The sequence below is a fragment of the Hoplias malabaricus genome, chromosome 5 (assembly GCF_029633855.1).
Source record: "Hoplias malabaricus isolate fHopMal1 chromosome 5, fHopMal1.hap1, whole genome shotgun sequence".
Taxonomy (NCBI): domain Eukaryota; kingdom Metazoa; phylum Chordata; class Actinopteri; order Characiformes; family Erythrinidae; genus Hoplias; species Hoplias malabaricus.
In genome coordinates this window covers 43,888,857-43,911,249 of record NC_089804.1, presented here as the reverse complement: position 1 = coordinate 43,911,249, position 22,393 = coordinate 43,888,857, and the positions used below count along the sequence as shown (strand labels likewise).

Here is a 22,393-nt window from a genome sequence, read left to right as displayed (position 1 = left end):
GTTAAATCACATTTTCATGGGTGACATATGAGTGTCAAACGTGAGTGAGGATGGAAGCAAAGGTGGACATAAAGTGCTATTTTTCAAAGAAACGTGTAAGTCATTTAAAGTCACGTCCGTTAATGAAGTGAGTCCATCATAATAACAGCAAGCTAAAATCGTCTGTAGCTGTGAATAACATGGTTTCGAAATTAACTGCACAACAAACTGCCAATTGTCAGTTCTCTTACACTGTCGCTTTATCACAGGAAAGAACCATGCCCATGCTCCAGCCACCACCACTTGCCTTGGTCTAGCTGCCCACCCTATATTGAAGTTTTCATGGATTTCTAACTATTATTACCAGTAGATTGACCAGAAAAGTATAGAACCCCTTTGTGAGCCTTGTTTCCTCCCTAGGTTTCTTCCACAGCTCTGAGGGAGTTTTTTTCTTTGCCACTGTTGCCCCTGGCTTGCTCACCTGGGGAATTTTTACATTCTTTACATTTCATGTCAAAATGTCTTTACAGGAATTCTGTGAACCTGCTTAGTGACAACATCATTTGTAAAAAGCATTTGAATACATGTTTTGTAATATAGTGTCTTATAAGAACATTAACTGTTGTTTTTTTTTTTTAATTACAGAATTAATGTGGTTAATTTGATTGAATATGCAGTATACTACTAATATTTTTACTAACATATGGCATGGTCAATCAATCCTACATGGATTAATACTGTATGCTTATATTAATGTGGTACTAAATACTTACAGAGGTTGGACAATGAAACTGAAACACCTGTCATTTTAGTGTGGGAGGTTTCATGGCTAAATTGGAGCAGCCTGGTGGCCAGTCTTCATTAATTGCACATTGCACCAGTAAGAGCAGAGTGTGAAGGGTTAATTAGCAGAGGGTAAGAGCACAGTATATGCTCAAAATATTGCAATGCACACAACATTATGGGTGACACACCAGAGTTCAAAAGAGGACAAATTGTTGGTGCACGTCTTGCTGGCGCATCTGTGACCAAGACAGCAAGTCTTTGTGATGTATCAAGAGCCATGGTATCCAGGGTAATGTCAGCGTACCACCAAGAAGGACTAAACACATCCAACAGGATTCACTGTGGACGCAAGAGGAAGCTGTCTGAAAGGGATGTTCGGGTGCTGACCCGAATTGTATCCAAAAAACATAAAACCACGGCTGCCCAAATCATGGCAGAATTAAATGTGCACCTCAACTCTCCTGTTTCCACCAGAACTGTCCGTCCGGAGCTCCACAGGGTCAATATACATGGACGGGCTGCTATAGCCAAACCTTTGGTCACTCATGCCAATGACAAATGTCGGTTTCATTGGTGCAAGGAGCGCAAATCTTGGGCTGTGGACAATGTGAAACACGTATTGTTCTCTGATGAGTCCACCTTTACTGTTTTCCCCACATCCGGGAGAGTTACGGTGCGGAGAAGCCCCAAAGAAGAGTACCACCCAGACTGTTGCATGCCCAGAATGAAGCATGGGGGTGGATCAGTGATGGTTTGGGCTGTCGTATCATGGCCTTCCCTTGGCCCAATTCTTGTGCTAGATGGGTGCGCAACTGCCAAGGACTACCAAACCATTCTGGAGGACCATGTGCATCCAATGGTTCAAACATTGTGTCCTGAAGGCGGTGCCGTGTATCCGGACGACACTGCACCAATACACACAGCAAGACTGGTGAAAGATTGGTTTGATGAACATGAAAGTGAAGTTGAACCTCTCCCATGGCCTGCACAGTCACCAGATCTAAACATTATTGAGCCACTTTGGGGTGTTTTGGAGGAGCGAGTCAGGAAATGTTTTCCTCCAACAGCATCACGTAGTGACCTGGCCACTATCCTGCAAGAAGGATGACTTCAAATCCCTCTGACCACTGTGCAGGACTTGTATATGTCATTCCCAAGACGAATTGACGCTGTATTGGCCGCAAAAGGAGGCCCTACACCATACTAATAAATTATTGTGGTCTAAAACCAGGTGTTTCAGTTTCATTGTCCAACCCCTGTAGTTCTTATATATGTAGCCAAAATGAATGTTTGTGATTATTAATATTATTTTATGTATGTTTGTTTTTTGTAATCAGTAAAGAGAAGTGAGAGAGGAGGATGAGCACATAGAGAGAGAGAGAGAAAGAGAAAGAGAGAGAGAGAGAGGTAAATGTAAAACAAAATACATATAAGTGGTGTCAAAGCACTTTATGGGAGAATGGATGGGTAACATATATTAGAAGTCTATATGTTTTTTTAGGTTTTGTGAAGTGAACTAGGTTTGCATTCACGCAATCTGGACCTCAATAAAAGTTTAATTCTTGTTACGGCCCTGGTTGGGAGTGGTTGATGTCATACACTGAAGCTGATTCGTTAGTTCAGCTCAAGTTACTGCCTGTTTTCTAAAATATGAGAACTGATCAAGACGGTCAAATCTGCTCTCTAAATGTTGTATGAATCACTGGATCAGCTAGTTATGACCGAAGATAAAAAGTATGAGAATCCTAGTGCACCGACTGCCTAAAATGTTCAGTGTGTCTTGCTGGCCTTACCTGCTTAATGACCCCTTTCTTCAACAGACTAGTTTTCTTGGCAGTCATGACAAAGTAGTGGGTGTCATCTTTATAGTAGACTATGTTCTCCAGATCAATACCTAAAAAATTGAAAGAGTGGGGGGCAGACTGAGGATATCAAAAAAGCAGAACAGTTCAGTGTCTTTCATGGATTTATTTCAACGATTTCTTTCTTTGTACCCATGTCTGTATGCAGCTGCTGGAAGAACTTCTGGTTGTAGATGCGGGCCACTCCGCTGATCTCTGGCACCTGGGCCTCAGCTGCTGTACGGCGATTTGTAAAGTTAGCTGTGATCCCAATGGCCAGCTTCCCTCTCAACTCCTTTATCTTAAAGCCTGATACAGAGAGATGTTTTATTTAACATCTGTTTGTCTATCATTGAAAAAATTATTTCATTTCAATACTGTCTTCTAAAAACCTTGCTTTTATTTAGATACATTTCTATCATCTTAAATGTTGTTCCCCCAAAATAAATATTTGCCTTAAATGGATGTCTAAATGATTCCCTATGTCTTTCATATTATGAAAACATTAACTGCAAAGCTAAACATTTAATATTAACAACATTGACTGGCATGCATGTGAACCAATATCTTTACCATCAGGCACAAAATTGCCTCCTCCTGCTGAGATGAAGACATCAAACTGGTAAGAAGCAGCAGGGTGAGACTCAGGATGCACCAAGGCCCTCCAGCCTGGAAGGGAACCATAGTTTAATTCTAGCTCAGGTCTCGGTTACAAACACACATCAACAAAAATTAGCTGCATACCTGCTGGTCCTGATGACTGAGGCTCCAGAAGACCTTTAAAGCACACTCCTGTGTGAACTTCAACCCCCAACAGCAGAACCAGCTTCAGCAGAATCAACTGCAACTGACGAATACCTGTATATGACAATATATGTTCCAGTCAAATAACTGTCAAATTTTGTTTCGGTGCAATTTCTGGAAATACTAACCTGTAGGCCTGTACTCAAACTGCCTCATCACTACATGTGTAAATGAACTTAGACTGAACTTTTGTTAGACTTAGACTATTGTTAATGCAGACACAAACAATAGGATTTTACAATTTATAAGGATTCAAATGCAGATTTTATATTATCTGATTTATATTATCACCTATTGAAGTTTTAAGGTTTTTCAAATGCCATTTTTGTAATATTAGGTGTATTTTATTTTAACACAAAAACACTTGGCAAGCTCACAAAATGATAAGTGGATTACAGTGGAAGAGTGTATATGTGTGTGTGATGATACTTCTCAGGGAGGTAGAAGTGCACCACGGCAATAAAAAGAGGAATGCAAAATATGTAATTTAACACCTGAAGAAGCCTGAAGGCGACTTTGCAATCTTCTCTTTTTGAGCTTGTGATATATTTATTTAATTTTTTTTTTTTTACTAAAAGAAAAATCCTGGAAGATTGCCTTCTGTTTGTTTTCTCTTGATATCTACATACCAGAAAACAAGTGGATATATAAGAGGCTTTGTATATTGTTAAGCCAACAATTGCCCCCCTTTTTGTTGTAGTATTAGGTGTACAAATACAAATGTTTTTTGTGTAACATATAATTACATAAACATATCATTAAATAATGTGATCAAATAACAAAATTCAAACATTCTTTCACTCTTTGTTCTGTTCTTGAGCATAATATTCTATTCATATGTTGCGTGAACCTTGGGTTAGATGATTTAAGGGTGGTGATTTTGATATTAGCAATTGTAAATATAGTGTATTAATTTTTTTAAATAAAATCCAAATAATTTTTAATAGTACAAACATTTACAATTAAATGATAATAGAGCGTTACAAAAAATGGTTTAAAACTTAATTGTAGACATAATAGAGTAAGTTAGAATTTTCAAATAATTTGGTTTTAATATTATTCTGTTAACCTTCTTGTCCTTATTCCCAAAAATTATACATTTAAAATAGGCATTAAAGTTTAGCCTCCCATAATAATAATAAACTGACCTTTTATAACACATGGCATTCATTGTTTTACTCGACTTTACACATGAACGAAAGGCATTTTAAATCTGAGAATTGTGATGGTTTTTGGAGCTCACTTATGTGATCGAGAGAGCCAGAGCAGAATTTCCCATAGAACTTCTTTGCACCAAGGTTGCGCAGGTCTCGGATGGTGTAGGGCCACAGGTGCAGGACATTATTCCGGGAGAAAGAGGTTCTCTTCTCCAACACAACCACTTGTGCACCCAGCAGAGCCAACTCTACAGCAGTCCTCAGCCCACATGGACCTGCTCCAAGTACCAAACACTGAAAAAGAAAACACAAGATAGTTGCACAAAATAAGACAACACAAATGACTGCTTAGAAAATGTAATTTATAAAAACAAATGTTACATGAGGTAGCTCAGGCATGATCATACCTTTGTTTTAACACAGGGTTTGCCTTGCTCATAGTCTGGGTGGGAGGCTCGCTTGTCAATCTTTTCCCAGAGGTCCTTACCCTTCCAGTAATTAAGTCTGTGTTTCAGTTTATTGTAGAATTGGGAGTAGTCCTGGGTGTGCACATCCAGGTGTTGACAAAGCTCTGCAAAGTTCTGCTGTACTTCTTTGCATGTTTGAGCAGCCAAAAAGCAGTCAAACAGAGCATGAGCAGGGTTACCAAACTTCTGTGTATCAACCATAGTGATAGGAATCAATGTACAACCTGTTGAATGACCTAAAGGAGTAATGAAGGAGGAAAAGTGTACATTAGTAAATAGTATTAATAAAGCTGTACAATGGGACCAAATGTCCTGCTGGATATATTGCTACTAAAATCAGAACAAACTGAGGCATACATGTTAAGGCTGCCGAAGGTTATTGTCATCCACATAATAGTCATAGAACCTCAATGCAAATGGGTCAATAAGCTTGTTTTAGCACATACACAGAAAGGACCTGAACACAACAGAATCAAGTTCCACAATATTCAGAATAAGTCTAGCACATTAAGGTGACCCTTTGAACTTGATGGATGTTAAACAAAGCATAACAAACCTTTCTAAATCTCTAGTGAGTTGTACAGCAGTTTGTATTCCAACACTGGGACCCATAGCTAAATGCAGTGTGCAAAATACAGTTTTCCAGTAGGCAGAACAGCCATATCTGTGCAAGTGGGCCATATGAATTTCTGTATATGTGGTTTGCTTTTGTCTCACAGGCTGTTTTGTTATAGGCAGCACTGCCATGTCTGTGCCATAGATGGGCCAGATATGGTTTGGCACATATGGGCCAAATGTATGTATTCAAATATGGCCCACTCTAGGCTAACATGCAGGTTGCCAATGCCGACAGTGGACCAGCCCCAGCTAGCAATGTAGATCTGAGCCGATTCTGGCTCAGGCTTGGCACTGTCGGCTGGAACGCGGCACCCTGTATCTGGCCAAGTTCCGGCTGCATGTTGGCACTGTCGGCTGGCGAGGAAATTGTTATTTAAGTTTTGGAAGATGACTGGACTGGTGGGAAGGGAGAAAAGCAGATAGGAGGTTAATTTAATTTATTTAGAGGAGATCTTTAGCATCGGTTGTAACATAATCGTTTGTATAACAGTTTGTACTGTAACCTGATTATCTTTTACATTTGAAGTTCTGTAGTTAATGAATTTCCATGCATAAGCAGTTTACAGTTTTTCATTAAATATTTTTAAAGAAAATACATGGAAGAGAACAAAACATGTACATAATCTCTATATGTTTAATTATAGAGCTGGAATTCAACAAGGAGTACAACTGAGGTGACTACACTTGAGCATTCTTCACTACACTAAACATCGTGCTGTCCAGGCTGCCAGAGATGAGGATACAGCTGATATTTCCATCATTGTTGAGGGCAGTGAGGTATTGACAAAGTGTGACAACACAGCAGAGGCTTGCAAACTGTTGATGGAACTGATGTGTGCCATGAATAAGTGTCAAATGTGTACTTCCACACATCTGAGGAAACTCAAACTGTTTTAAAGTACCTTTCTGCCATTTCTTTTCTTTACTTTTCCAATCCTACTGGTGAAATATTTTTGTATTTTAAGCGTTTTATTATATGGCCTTAGCGTAGTACATAAATTAGGTATTTTTAAAGAAAAGTCTGAATGTAAATGGCAGTTCTTAGGGTGTAAAACCAAATAGTTGTTTTGTTTTTTTTTGAAAAACAGTATTTGAATGTTTCAAATTTCAAATTTCAATGCCATTTTCAAATTTCAATGCCAGTTACAAATGTATTTTCTATTTATTGATTTTATATACTGTTTGTATACATTGCAACTGCTGTATGTTTACATGGTTTCAAGGTTGTATGAAAAGTACACTTATTACAAAAAAAGAAAAGTACACTGATATTACATTGTCATTATCGTAATATTAACATGTATTATTGTTATCATTGTGGTGGTACCTTCAATTGTACATATTTGTGCATTTAATTAGGGAACATGATTATATTATAGATGTAGATTTTAAAATGTGTTGATTTCATACACCCTGTTTCATCTCCAGGACTTTTATTATGTTTTTTTGTTATATGACATTTCTATAATGAAATATTACAAACATGTATGTCTCCCTCTGGAGAAGAGAACGCAATGTACCTTTAAGGAACAAAACTGGACTTTTAAACACTTGTACGTTTAGTGACCAATAATGCACCTTTTTTTCTGAGAATGTAAGTTATTTAATAAAGCAGTAATTTCACCATGAACCTGATTGTAACCTTTTCTGAGGGAAGGGAGGGTGGGCTGGTAGTGGGGTGTGTGTGTTGGGGTGGTGGGGTGGTGTATAGAAATAAACTATTACAACAGATAATGAGCCAGATCTGGGTCGTCTGGCACTAATTGCGTGCTTCTGGCTCAAACTCGGCCGTGGTCCGGTTATCGCGATTTAGTTATGGCTTGCTGGACAGGTTATGGCGTGTGACTCGGCCCGAGTGTGGGCCGATACAATTTTACTAGCTGGGGCAGTGCCATATCCTTGCCAGATGTGGCCCACATCCATATGCTATATTTTACTTAATTTTTCTAAATGTATGAAATTAATTAGAACCATTAGCATTAACTATGTAGCTGTGCACACACACATATATATATATATATATATATATATATATATATATATATATATATATAAACAAATTGTGAATAAAAACTGAATGCAATGATGTGGAGGTGCCAACATCTAATATTTTATTCAGAATAAAACACAAATCACAGATCAAATGTTTAAACTGAGAGAATGTATCATTTTAAGGGAAAATATGTTGTTTCTAAATTTCATGGCGTCAACAAATCCAAAAAAAAGTTGGGACAAGGCCATTTTTTACCACTGTGTGGCATCCCCCCTTCTTCTTACAACACTCAACAGACGTCTGGGCACAGAGGAGACCAGTTTCTCAAGTTTAGAAATAGGAATGCTCTCCCATTCATGTCTAATACAGGCCTCTAACTGTTCAATCGTCTTGGGCCTTCTTTGTCGCACCTTCCTCTTTATGAGGCACCAAATGTTCTCTATAGGTAAAAGATTTGGACTGCAGGCTGGCCATTTCAGTACCCAGATCCTTCTCCTACGTAGCCATGGTGTTGTGATTGCTGCAGAATGTGGTCTGGCATTATCTTGTTGAAAAAAGTAGGGTCTTCCCTCAAAGAGATGACGTCTAGATGGGAGCATATGTTGTTCTAGAACCTGAACATAGTTCTCTGCATTAATGGTGCTTTTCCAGGCATGCAAGGTGCCCATGCCACAAGCACTCATGTAACCCCATACCATCAGTGATGCAGGCTTCTGAACAGTTTTCCATTTTGCCACACTCCATTGTAAAAAAAACCTGGCCCAGTGCAAACATCTGAGCTTGCTTAGAAATGGCTTCCTCTTTGCACTGTAGAGTTTCAGCTGGCAACGGCTGAATGGCACGGTGGATTGTGTTCACTGACAATGCTTTCTGGAAGTATTCCTGAGCCCATTCTGTTATTTCCTGGACGGTGGCGTTTCTGTTTGAGGTGCAGTGACGTTTAAGGGCCCGGAGATCACGAGCATCCAGTAGAGTTTTACAGCCTTGACCCTTACGCACATCAATTGTTCCAGATTCTCTGAATCTTTTGATGATGTTATGCACGTTTGATGATAACCTAAAAGTCTTTGCTATTTTACGCTGGGTAACACCATTCTGGTATTGCTGCACTATCTTTCTGCACAACAATGGTGGAATTGGTGATCCTCTTACCATCTTGGCTTCAGAAAGACACTGACACTCTAAGAAGCTCTTTTTATACCAAATCATGTTGTCAATTGACCTAATTAGTGTTAATTGGTCTTCCAGCTGTTCGTTATATGCTCAGTTTCCTTTTTCCAGCCACTCTTGTCCCAACTTTTTTGGGAAGTCCGGTTCGCTCAGTGTGTTGGGACAACATTCAACAACAACGAATTTGAAAAAGGCCCACAGCTAGTAATCAGTTGGTAGTCATTGGGATTCATATACTTCTTAGCCTTTGCATGCTGGGACACGACATTGAACAGCACCACTACTATGTTTGCTAGCTTCATAATAGCAGAGGCCCAACTTCAGTGATCCCAAAGCAGAGTCACTTATCAGAAACGAGTTACACCTTGAGTCACCTTTATGACCCACAGCCTCTATTTGTAATGATGTCTATTTGATAAGTGACAGATGGGAATGTGATGTCTGTACTGCGAAGGCTTCTACAGGAAAGAAGGAAACTTGTGAATCATTCATTCTTCCTGCTTAAAACAGTTAACAGGAATATTCCATGAATAGTTTAAGCCTGATATAAAATAGCACAAGCTACAAGGATGTTGTTTGATTGTTCCATTAAGTTACCAGAAACTAGAAGTGCACAGTAGGAAACAGCTTGATGTCACCAGGGGATTTTGTGAGTAATAAGTGCACAACCTCTTTTACATAGCAGCAGAAACAGAGTTTGCCCCTTTTAACAACATCCCAGATGTGGCTGAATGTGGAAGGAGGTAAAATAAATATATATAGGTTTTACCATTTATTTGACAAGTTACTACTCATATGACCACTATGCCTGCACCAAACACTTCAGAGCAAGAAACTGTCGGAAAATTACTAAAACAAAATATATTAATATTAATTACATTGTTATTGTAGTTGTCCATGTAGGGTAGTATATCCAGAAATATGACATTATTACATTACAACAGTAGCAGCACTTGTTCTTCCAGTAACTTTGAATTTCGCCTGTGATAGTAAACACATAAAGCATGTTGAAGCTTAGATTGTGTTGGATTAATAGTTGGTAAAGCCCAGGATTAAGTCATGGCAGTTGTTAACACTACTTGTATGAAACTGTCATCACTGGTAATCAATGCAATTTAAGCCCCATACACATGGAGCCAGATATTTCTAAAATTGGACATTTTCCCATACAAATATGAAAACAGTAGTACCGCTTAATGAGAGATATTAAAACACCACATAGCATGTGAGTAACTAGAGGTATAATCCCTAATCACTCCATAATCCCTATGTAATGCAGAATGCAAGTCATGAAATTACTGAATCTAGATCTTAATAGTGCACTCTATTTCTAATACATCATAATTTTTATTTATTCATATGTGGAAATCCGAAATCCAGTGCGATCTACATGTATACATTGTAGTCAGTCTGTACACAGTCTGTAGAGAACACATTTCTGCACATTTTATTGAGTTACTTGCTGAATGTAACAAATTGGAGAACTAATAAAATGAGGCATGTGCATAAGATCATTTAGTTCATTTAGTTGAACTACATTTAGTTTACATTTAGTTCATTTTTATATACTTCTCTTTAAAAATATAATAATATTTATATTATATATAAAATAACTATCACTTAGAAAATCAGGAAAACATGATATTGAATATGTGAGCTCATCAAATGACAAGTATGAGTATAAAACCTTTAATTAGTCAGTGTTAACCCGCAGTATATGTTTAAAATAGTTTTACCACTTCCTGAAATGGTTTGATCACAGCAAATGCAGCAACTACACATCACACATATCCTATTTGTGCAACATCCTTCCCATTCTGAGGCTTAGGTGCTTCAGTCAGCTGTCATTATTTACATATAAGACCACTTATAGAAGTATAATTATTACTCAATGGTGTACATAGTATGGCATCATAAGAATGTTTCTGGTGACTCTACTGAAGGCTAGAGATATACAAATTATATGAAGATATAAGGAAGTATATAAACCAGGAAGACTGACAGACAGTTAAAAGACACTTAATCAGTATAAGGAGAATTCTTCTGTCTCTTTTGCTGTTATGTATTCAGTTTCACAGTAAGCAAAGACCATGACAAGTTGTTGTCTACCAGGGGGCTTCAGTTTCAAGATGACAAGCTTTTCGAGCTTTTCAGAGCACAGAATTAAATGCAAAGGTTTGGACAGCCCTGGTGAAAGAATATGTTCTGGTTATTTCCCAGTGAAAATAAGGTGGGATCCTTTACATAGAACTAATGGTAAAACACATTTCATTATTTTTGTTCAATTTAGTTTGAGCCTTAATTTAGCTGAACATAAATATTGTGCTTAGAGTAGAGGATATACTAACCTATTTCCACACCACCAAACCTTACATATAATAAGGTACACCTAAAGATTTGCATACAACTGTATCCTGGCTCATTAGTACCAACTAACCAACAGCATGTATAATAAATTCTTAAGCAACAGATAGCATTTTCACCAAACCAATTCTGGTCTACTCAGGGGTGGGGTGGTGTGGATGATGGGGTCAAGGTAGCACGCGGAAGAGAGCCCTAACAGTTTAAATTTTATTTTATAAGAAATCTGATCAGATGTGCAACAAGCTACTTATATTGATGAAATATCAGGGGCAAGGAGCAGATTTAATGATACTGGAAATAAGAAGAGGAGGCTACATGTTTAGTTCATGAGGGAAGTGGAGAAGAGGTCATGTAAATTGGTCCTTAGTCAGATTAAGAAACTTCGGGTTAGAAAGAAGGACCTCTTCCTTGATGTGGCGCTGATAGTGACTGATGGTTTTAGAAAGAACTTGTGAAAGCAAGGCATTAGGCCTGAACGATTTGGGGAAAATATCTAGTAGCAATTTCTCTGACCAATATTGCAATTATGTTATACCAATTAAGATCCTGTCAAGTTTTGATAACCAAGAACTTCTGGTTGTAAGGTTCAGCACCGAATGCAGAGACTTGTAAAGACTTTCACAGAGTTGCCATCACATACACGGCTCAGTGTTTGTTTACCTCTGTTATATAGAAGTTAATTTTCCACATATAAAATTTGTTAAAATATATTTTGTTAATGTAGGCTAGAATTAACTGCTGCCTTTGGGATTAGAAAACTGCATTCTTTCAAATTATGATTTAAATATTAACATGATCATCTTTTAGCCCCAGAAGGCATAAGTGAGAATTTAAAAATAATTAATTAATTGATTAATAATACGGATGAAATAAGTACTGAACATGTCAACAATTTAAGTAAATATATTTCTAAAAGGTGCAATTGACATGAAACTCTCACCAGATGTTGGTAACAACCCATCCAATCCACACATGCAAATAAATCAAAACATAGACATCTGTAAATTATGTGTAATAATGAGAAATGACAGGGAAAAAGCATTGCACATGCTTACTGAAATGTATTTCATACTTCCTACAAAAGCCTTTGTTTGTAATGACATCTTCAAGATGTCTCCTGTATAAAGAAACTAGTTGCATGGATTGCTCAGGTATGGTTTTGGGTCATTCTTCCACACAAATGCTCTTCAAATCCTGAAGGTTCAGTGGGCTCCTTCTATGAACTCTAAGATTTAGTTCCTTCCATAGATTTTCAGTTGAATTCAGGTCAGGTGATTGCCATTCTAGCAGTTATATTTTCTTTCTCTGAAACCAATTGAGTTTCTTCTGCTGTGTGTTTGGGATCATTTTCTTGCTGAAATGTCCACATTTTCTTCTTCATTATCCTGGTAGATGGAAGTAGATTTTTATCAAGAATGTCTCTGTACATTTGTACATTCATTCTTCCTTTAACTGAATGAAGCATGCCAGTGCCACCTGGTTATGCCTGGTTTGTGGTGAAATTATGTTCTTTCAACTTCTGGATTATGGCCCCAACAGTGCTCAATGGAACCTTGAGTAGTTTAGAAATTCTTCAATAACCAATGCTATTAGTATGGTTTTCAACAACAAGGTTGCAAAGGTCTTGATAGAGCTCATTGGTTTTACCAATCATGAGATGTTTCTTGTGTGGCACCTAGGTAATGAGACACCTTTTTATAGGCCATCAGTTGAACCAGGTGATATTAATTTGCACTGAGATTTCAGCCGGTGTCATGACTTTTCATGGCTTTTTGCACCTCTCTTTGTTCATGTGTTCTACCTGTGTCATTTATCATTATTACAGATAACTTTATTTATGGACATCTATTGTTTGATTTCTTTCCATGTGTGGATTGGATGGGTTGTTATTGACATCTGGTGAGAATGTCAATAGCACCTTTAGAAATATATTTACTTGGCGACATGTTCAATACTTATTTAACCCACTGAAAAGAAATAAATATGTGATAAAAGGAAGGCTGTACGACTCTTGAACAGGAAATGATGCAGCAGTCTGAGACTGTTTCATGCAAAGGGTGGGTTGTTAACAGTAACAGGTAGGGTTTTAAAAGTCCAAATACTCATTAAATACATAAAAAAAAGTATTTCCTCTACTTCCTCTAAAAACGAGGGATCACTGTATACAATACACAGAGTCAAGTTTAACCTCTTAGACAATCACTCTAGCATTGATTGACTGCCCGTGAAATATGTTCAAATGATATGCATGAACAAAAGACAATCCGAAACTTGAGATCTAAAAAAACAAAACTGAAAACAAAGCACTAAAAGCAAGTTTTAAAACAAAGCTTAGAGAGATACTCTACACTTGTTTGGTAATGGTGTGAATAAAGGTCAATAATGTTCCCCGTCATCATTCAACTGAACCTCTGGGTCACTACTATATTCTTTATTGTGTCTGAATTTGTGCCATACACACCCTGATGGTTTAGTTCAGTACAGTTCATTGACCAAGCAGGGAGTGTGTGTTTGCCCATTACTTTCTACTTCCAATCAGTTACATGTCATACTGTTTACTCACATTGTAAACCAGTGTAGCTGTATGCACAAGTCTTAGCAACCCTGCTCAAAACTCAGCAGTGATGTAAACTGTGAATGACTAAGACAGCAAAGCATATTTATTTATTTCTGTAAATACTGGTAATTAAAAAAACTAAGGCAAATGTATGGAAGACATCCAGCTACAGCTTGTAGAACACTGAAGAATGAAACTGGGTAAATATGGGGAATATACTAGGGAAACACATGAGAAACAACTGAGACAAGTACAACACTATAGAAATAATTTATACACACGTAGCAGAGATGACAAGAGCAGGGGATAAGGAGAAACAACAGGTAGCATGAGAAATTGACAAAGGGCACAAAGAGGGGCAAACCAATACGGAGAGCACTATGTAAAACAGCATGAGACACAGAAGGTCAGGTTTACAAGAACTTCTATAAACACACATTTATAGACAAGCATACATTATAAACAAGCATATATATTCCATGATTTATGTAAATTCTTAATGTTCTAGGATTTGCCCATTGACTAGAAAAACTGTGGCCTAGGTATTTTAACTATTAAAATTAGAATGCATTTGAAATTTTGAACTTACCAGAATGTTAATAATTCACAAATGATTTGTGCTGTTAATTTAGGTCTGACCATACCATTTAGATGTTCACTGTTTGAGATTTAGTTGACATTTAGTTATGTTTAACCTCAATGGCAGATATGATCATATTCAGAGGCCCTGCAAGCCCAAAAAATAAAATAAAATCAGTAGCAAACATTGTGCTATAGGGTGCCACTATGGAATCAAAACATTTTAAAAAGATTTTGTATTTATACATAATAATACACACAAAAACTGAGGTTTGCAGTAAGACTGTTTGCCATATAAACTATTGCATTTCCACACTGGTTCACACTCATCTACAAAACATTGCTTTGTCAATCACCACCTTACTTTCAAAACATGTTGCAGCTAGTACTCGTCACATACCACACCAGGCGCTCCACTACCATCCAACTGAAGATTCCCAAAACAAACACCACCTTCGGCTCATTGTCTTTTTGGTCATCTGCTGCTATAGACTGGAACGCGCTTCAGAAGATTTTAAAGGCTTTATTCCAATTATGAAATTTAAGAACTACATCAAATATTTTTCCTGAAACATGTACCTGCTTTGCTACTGATTTTTTTTTTCTTCTTACCTTTTTAATTTCTCCCTGTGTGTTGTTACTGATATACTCCCTTTCCCTCAAGCAGCTTCCGCTAGTTGTCAGACTGCTATTGTAAATAAGAAAAAGTTCTTAATGACCTGCCTAGTTAAAGTTTAAATAAATAAATAAAATTAACGGTCATGCAGTTATTAACTATGTGTTTCCAATCGGTCAAAACATAGTAGCTCTAATCAGATCACTGAAAAAGCTCTAACACAAATGCAAAGAAAAATGTTATTCACTTTACACTCCATTTTACCTTATACAACATTTGCTGTTGTGATGCACTCACATCACCTACTTCATTCATCATACATAATGAGTATTGGCTGCAATAGGTTTTATAAGTCTGGTAATACATGTAGTACCAAACTTAGACACTTAAGGGAACTCGGGTTGTTTACATTCAGAAGCTTATTGTCTTTTAAAGTGGAACTGTGTTTCAGAGGAAAAAAAATCTACTGTTGTTTGTATGAGACTAAAGTCTGTAATTTGTCTGTAAGTCACTGTTTGAAGTACCACAGAAACTTAGTTGTAAGTCAAGCACTTTCGTTAATGCAGATAGCAGTCTCCTAAGTTTGGAGACATTTGGAGACAAGCCATTTCCTCATTTCAGTTCATGCTTTTCAACTTTTGTATGTCTCTGTTGTCTAAAAATACTCCAGAGGCCTCTGCCATGAGCTGATAGAGAAAGATAGAGAGAGAGAGAGAGAGAGAGAGAGAGAGAGAGAATTTGCATGGAGAGAGACCATGCAATTTTTCTTTTCACTCATATACAGACACTGGGGCTTCGTAAACATATCAATACTAGTTTCTAACACACAAACAGATTTGAGAGCTAGCAAATGATCAGGAAACATCTTATAAATTTGATAAAAAAGTGTTTTTGATTACAGTCATGAGTGTTGCCTTTAATCCCTATCTATTTGAAATGCTCTCAATGGAAATCTCTTGGTTTGCTTAGGCATTAAGAGTTCCTTTCACTGGATCTCCTGAAAAACAACCCCACAATGATTTCCGCCCTCCACCAAACTTTACATTTGGCGCATGAAATCAGACAAGTACCGTTCAGACTCGTCCATCGGATTGCCAGATGGAGATGTGTGATTCGTCACTCCAGAGATTACATCTCCACTGCTCTAGAGTCCAGTGGTGTCATTCTTTACACCACGGCATCCGACATTCTGCACTGTGATGGGTGATGCAAGGCTTGGCTATGGAAACCCATTCCATGAAGCCCCCTACACACTATTCTCAAGATAACCTTAAGGCCACATGAAGTTAGTTTGGAGGTCTGTAGCGGCACTATGCACCTCAGGATCCACTGACTCCACTCTGTCATTTTATGAGACCTACCACATTTTGGGTGAGTTGTTGTCGTTCCCAATTTTTTTATTACAATACCACTGAGAGTTGACTGTGGAAAATTTAGTACTGAGAAATTTTCACTCCTGATCTTGCACAGGTGTCATCTGGTCATGGTACCATGCTGGAATTCCCTGAGCTCTTGAGGGTGATCTATTCTTTCAGAAATGTTTATATGCATGCCTAGGTGCTTGGTTTTATTCGCCTGTGGCCATAAAAGTGATTGGAACAAATTAATTCACAGATTTGGATGGGTGAGTGAATCCTTTTGGCTAGTGCTGGGCGATATGAGTGCAAACCAATATCACGAATAATTGTACATTTTACCACGATTATGGTTAATGAATGATTATTTTGTTTCTGTGTTTTTGACCCTCATAGTTCAGTGACGAGGCTTGTACTGTAAATATGCTCCAGTGTTAAAGCTGGTATATTTTTTTTCTAATGTTGCTGGGACCTTGTTCCTCTCTTATTTTTTGAGCAGTGTTTATATCTGTCGTGTGATTGTCCTTTGGTCACTGAAACTGTTTTTTCCTCAGTGTTAAATTTGACTTTTGTTCAGTTTCATCTTAATTATAGTCAAAACACAGCACGTCCAAATGACAGACGCTGTGCTTTTCTTTAGTGCAAGCCCTACTAAGCAGACTACTGCTTGGTAGTGTGGTTCTAAAGGGTCAGTACATGAACACACAGTGAGGACATAACAGAATAAAAATAACTTTTATAATCGATGTAGACAAGCTTATGTCAATTATAGGATCTGAACACTGATTTTGATTACTTTTTGATTAAATGCCCAGCCCTACTTTTGGCAAATAAAGTGTACATTGACCACAAGGCCTGATGTGTTATGATCTGTCTCAGGTGACTGAGAATGTGTCAGTGCAGGACGTGTTCAGAGACAACTACAGAGAGAGGTATGTTATCGTAGGGGTGCACTGCATTAGCCTCTCATTACCAAGAGAATAGCACTTGCAAGCATTCAGAGGTGGTGGTAAAAACATAGGCGTAGGATTACAAAAGCGGGAAAATGCATGTACGGTACACAACAAAAAAAGTACAGGCTTCAAAGCTTGACCTCCATTAATGAGGGGTTCCAGTGGATTCATGAATGAACAAGGAATTGCCTCACCAATTTTGCCTATGGATCAGTGAGATAGATAGGATAGTTCCCCATTAATTGCTCTGGAATGAGCTGGTCGTGAACTAATCATTCAATTCTTTATAAAAAAAAGTATCTGACCTAACTTTACAGTTAGTTTCCATTAATGTCCCACGTTTTCACCTGTTCTGAATGCAGTTATTTTGTAATATTTACAAATTTAGTAGAGCATCAGAAGTTGTTAAACCACAGTTAGGTCCACAAATTAATTTCCTCACTACGATCACTATAAACCACTGTAGCCTGACTCTATCCACTGTCTGTTTGGCCAAAAAGGGCTAGTAGTAAAGTGTGAAGGAATGGGACTATTTTACCGTCTGGAATGATGATAAACAAACAAATATTTTTTTCTTGTTTTTATCTTAAAAACTAACAATAAATGGCACTCAAGGTTCATGCCATAAAATCAGATACAGGCACTCTGCCTCATGCCTATGACCACAGCACACCAGTGCCAATATCACGTTATAGCACTCACTCTCAGGAATTATTTCTTAATTGTTATGAGTTAAACCAATTTTTGGTGCTTTAGACAAATATTTTAGAGATTGGATCCCTTCCCATGAAGATGTTAACATGTAATTGTATGTATTATTTAAATGCTAGATGACTTCTGTGCAAAATAAGAAGTCAGCATCATGGCGGATTCAGACAGCCAGGCTTTCTGATGTCATGAACCTTAGTAATTAATCCGTCAACCTGCAGGATGGGTTTTTTCAGTCTGCAGGCAAATAGTGAATGTAGACAGAAGCTGAAACTATTCATATATTTCACATATTTATATTTGTCATTTCAAAAAAACTTAAGATAGATGAGGGATTTCATCAATGTCCTGCAGGTGTAATTAACAAATATCTATGGAACATTCTGTTTCTGAAACTAAATAAGACCAGTAACTGCTTACAAACTTCTGCAAAAAAAAAAAAAAAAGTTGCTGCAACATCCTCCAAACACAACACCCTGAGCATTGTAAAAATGAAAAAAAAAAAAAAACGTGTTATACAAGGTTTCTGTCAGAAAGTGAAGTGAAGTGAAGCAGCTGGTGCTTTAGAAACCTGTGAATTTCATGATATTACCATCTCCTCTTTGTTAACTTCTGCTTGCAAGTGGTTAACAATTTCTAGCTCTGCACAAACATCTTGCAAAGAATAAATGATGATGTACAATAAAGTACGTAGTACGTATACTTACATTGCAGTTTTTAAATTAAAAGGACCACTAGGTAGATGATAAGAGTAGGATAAAAGTACAATTAAAAGTAAAAGTAGTGGTAGTTCAATCTCCAGACCTGTTATGTCAGATACCTAACCTGTAGACTACATACTTTCATTTAATCTCTCGAGCATCTACGCTAGCACCCGGAAAGGGTGGTGAAATCAGAAGTAAGAGGAAGCAGGTAAAGTGCTGATAATATTAACCCCCTATTTGTTGACATCGCTGTGGTTCTGTGCGCCCTGTTCGTGAGGCTATGCTAAAGTATTTTCTCATATTTAAACTAGATTCAATTCAAATGTTCACATCAGGTGTGCACAGACGTGTCTTAAACCCAAATGTTTTATGAAGAAATGTTATGATATGTGGGTGAAGACATCTAGGAGCAGGAGACCGGGTTAAATCTAGAGACTCACAATGAGACACGGCCCAGGGTTGTAGGCAGACTCCCTTTCATGTTTCTACAGCACCGAGTTTATCTAGGAAGTTGGCTCTCAGAGTTTCGCTCTCAGAGAAACTATAAACTATGTTTTCCATTAGAATGAGTATGATGACAGCAGGCTCATGCAACAGAAGAGTAAGCAAACCAACGGCCGAACAAACTTCACTGTGGGAAAACCATGGGTTCGCCTCGGTCTCAAAAGAAACTCTCCTTTTAAATGTCGTCAGGGTCTTTAATTGGTCAACAGGTAGCTATAAACGCGCCACTGACAGATTATAAACTGTTGGTAAGATTTCTTACACCTACCTGAGTTTATTCCGGGAGCTCAGGCGACTCTTATACTCTAACAGGCTGTAAAAGAGCGATAGTTCTCCAGTAGTAAACCTGGTCCTCTCTCTGTTTCACACCTTCATAAAACCACTGGTACGATTTATTTTTTTGTTCCGCCTGTATTCCACCAAGGTCCGCCCCCTGTGCTGTGATTGGTTATGAGTGCACACCCACAAACAAGTTCAGCACGAATGAGCTGCTAGAGCCACTGCTACTGTACGTATCTAGCGATAGGGAATCGACCCTCAATGAATCGATTCATCGTGTCTGAAGCATTTGAGAGAATTTGAAATGCTTGGAAACGACTCGACGACTCAGTAATGATCAAAACAGTGTTGATGGACAAGTGACATCACGTACTGGCAAATCAGCATGATATTCTTAGATTTCAGTATAAGGCAAATAATGCCGTAACACTTAACTGAATCTGTCCATGGTTATAATATGTTAATTTGACCCCACGGGACCAATACGAAGCAGGTTTTATTTGAGTGGTGGAGCAGTGACATTGATGTGGTGGTGATGTGTTTGTGTGTGTTGCGCTGCAGAATCAGACACATCAGTGCTGAAAGTTGGAGGTAATAAAACAGTGTTCATATAGGAGGTCATAATGTTATGGCTGATTGGGGTATAGTTGGATGTAAAGCCAGAGAGTCGGTGTCGACTCATGAAAACCGAGACTTGTGAATCACTGTTCGGAACTCAGAATGTGTGACAGCGAACTGTTTATGTTGTTCCAGCAAATCAAACAGAGGAGGCGGGGTTTGGTCCGAAAGTGGGTGCTATAAAAAAAAAAAACAATAAATCGCAAGACTGTTCAGGGTGAAACGCAACTCTTGGAAGTGTGAGATTTCGTCAGGTCCTGTACAGCCAGCAAGTCATTTAATCGTGAAATGAGCCTGGAACTCGTGACGTGACGCGTACAGCAAGTTCAAGTTGAGGAGGAACATAAATATTAGTGTAATATAATTAAGCACATTCCTAACTACATGCTTCAGACTGAGCACAAAGACTGATTTTACTGAATGCTCTCTTTGAGAATCTATGATAAATATTCACATTACTGTAATTCTCATATTACCATATTTATATTATCAGATTGAATCATCTGTGAACAAACAAGGATCCAGTGCCACCTAGAGCCAAAGTCTGGAGCTGTTGCAATGTACAGGTGCATCTCAATAAATTAGAATATAATCAAAAAGTTGATTTATTTCAGTAATTCAATAAAAAAAAATGAAACTCATATATTATATAGATTACAAATAGAGAGGTCTATTTCAAGCATATTTTTCTTTTAATGGTGATGATTGTGGCTTACAGCCAATGAACACCCAAAGGTCAATTAGAATAATCAACACAAAATACAAGGGTTTCCTAAGCCTTTAAAATGGTCCCTTAGTCTGGTTCAGTAGGCTACGCAATCTTGGGGAGGACTGCTGACTTGACAGATGTCCAGAAGGCAGTCATTGAAATCCTCTTTCTGTGTCCAACCATATTAATGGAAAATGGAAAGTTGAGTGGAAGTAAAAGGTGTGGTAGAAAAAAGTGCACAAGCAACAGAGATAACCATAGCTTTGAAAAGATTGTCAAGAAACGGCCATTCAAAATTTTGTGTGAGTGGACTGCTGCTGGAGCCACCACACAGACGTATCCAGGACATGGGCTACAACTGTTGTATTTCGTGTGTCAAGCCACTCATGACCCAAAGACAACTGTAGTGGATACGATGAATGTGTATTAATTTCTAATAAGAAATTTTGACTTTCTGAAGATGTGATTTTAAATACCCAAGCTTTCGCTAGTTTTCAGAGACATCCCCAACAAAGATCAGAATGTGAGATTAGCATCCAGAGCAGGCTCTTAAAACCTCACTCCAGGACGTTTACGACCCAATGTCCCAGGGTCAAGAAGAGAATCTCTGCAAAATGCAGAGAGACAAACGGACTCAAACTTGATTAAAACTGTTCTCTCACACCTTTTGAAAGACTGTTAAACAAAACAATCACAAACCTTAATTCCCATTGGTTTAAAACAATCTGAACCAAGGTAGCCACATACTATGTGTTTAGTTGGTTAATAATTTTATAGAAAATGGTTGTCTTTTTCTTAATGATATTACTTTGTGTTAACATATAATCTTTTATATTGCAAAGTATTCACTCAGGGATGGTCAAGTCTTTGTCTTGTCAAGTGTCATAAATTCTATGTGATGCCACTCCCAAGGTACAGGAAACAGCCAATCAGGAGCAAGAAAGGCTCCAATTCTCCCTCATTGAGGACGAATCAGGTATTCGGGGCAGGTTTTCTAAACTCTGGTTAAAACCCTGTGGCGCCAAATGACACAAGCTTTTTAAGCTTTTTCAGGCTTTTGGGCTTCTGCCCCTTTTTTCTCCACTGTTCGACTTTTCACCTCAAGGCCCCAGATACTTGGGGCGTTATCTCTTTTAGCCTTTTTCAAGGCTAGAAGTGTAAAATGACCTGCGTTTTGGAAATGACTCTGCAGGCGTCAGACACATGGCTTTCTTAAACAGTCTTGGGCCTTTAAAGCGTGGTCCAGATAGAAACTACAGATTAAGAGAAGCTATAGTTTAACCCTCACAAAATTTCAACGCCACACCCAGAGCCTGAAGGCAACCTTAGACCTCTGACCCTCAAAACGACGAGAACTCCACGAAGAGGACTGCTGCACGCACCCTCAGAATGACCTTCTGAGATAAGAAACCTGCCCAGGAGAGACCTGCATGGATGTGTCTCTCTCTCACAAGGCAGCAGATCAGCGACGGCGAAGAATCCCCACAGAGACCTTCAGAACACCACCAGCTCCGACGGCTGTGTCTGAAAGCCTCGGGAGAAAATGAACTTGCAACCTACAAGACCTGCGCCTGCAATTCTCCAGGAAGTCGTGCCGGAAGGCACCGTCAGCAACATGCTCCCTGTCAATCT

General features: G+C 38.2%; 1 protein-coding gene across 1 annotated transcript in view; it reads right to left on the bottom strand.

Annotated features, from left to right (window-relative positions):
- Positions 1 to 19,529, bottom strand: part of mical1 (microtubule associated monooxygenase, calponin and LIM domain containing 1) — a 61,138-nt gene extending 41,609 nt beyond the window's left edge. The window contains exons 1-7 of the mRNA XM_066670926.1: positions 19,424 to 19,529; positions 4,975 to 5,270; positions 4,654 to 4,861; positions 3,351 to 3,464; positions 3,180 to 3,275; positions 2,760 to 2,915; positions 2,559 to 2,659 (exon numbers count right to left, since the gene is read on the bottom strand). Of these exons, the coding sequence (XP_066527023.1) occupies positions 2,559 to 2,659; positions 2,760 to 2,915; positions 3,180 to 3,275; positions 3,351 to 3,464; positions 4,654 to 4,861; positions 4,975 to 5,235 (936 nt within the window). The 5' untranslated portion in view covers positions 5,236 to 5,270; positions 19,424 to 19,529. The remainder of the gene's footprint in view (positions 1 to 2,558; positions 2,660 to 2,759; positions 2,916 to 3,179; positions 3,276 to 3,350; positions 3,465 to 4,653; positions 4,862 to 4,974; positions 5,271 to 19,423) is intronic.
- Between the last annotated feature and the right edge of the window lie 2,864 nt (positions 19,530 to 22,393).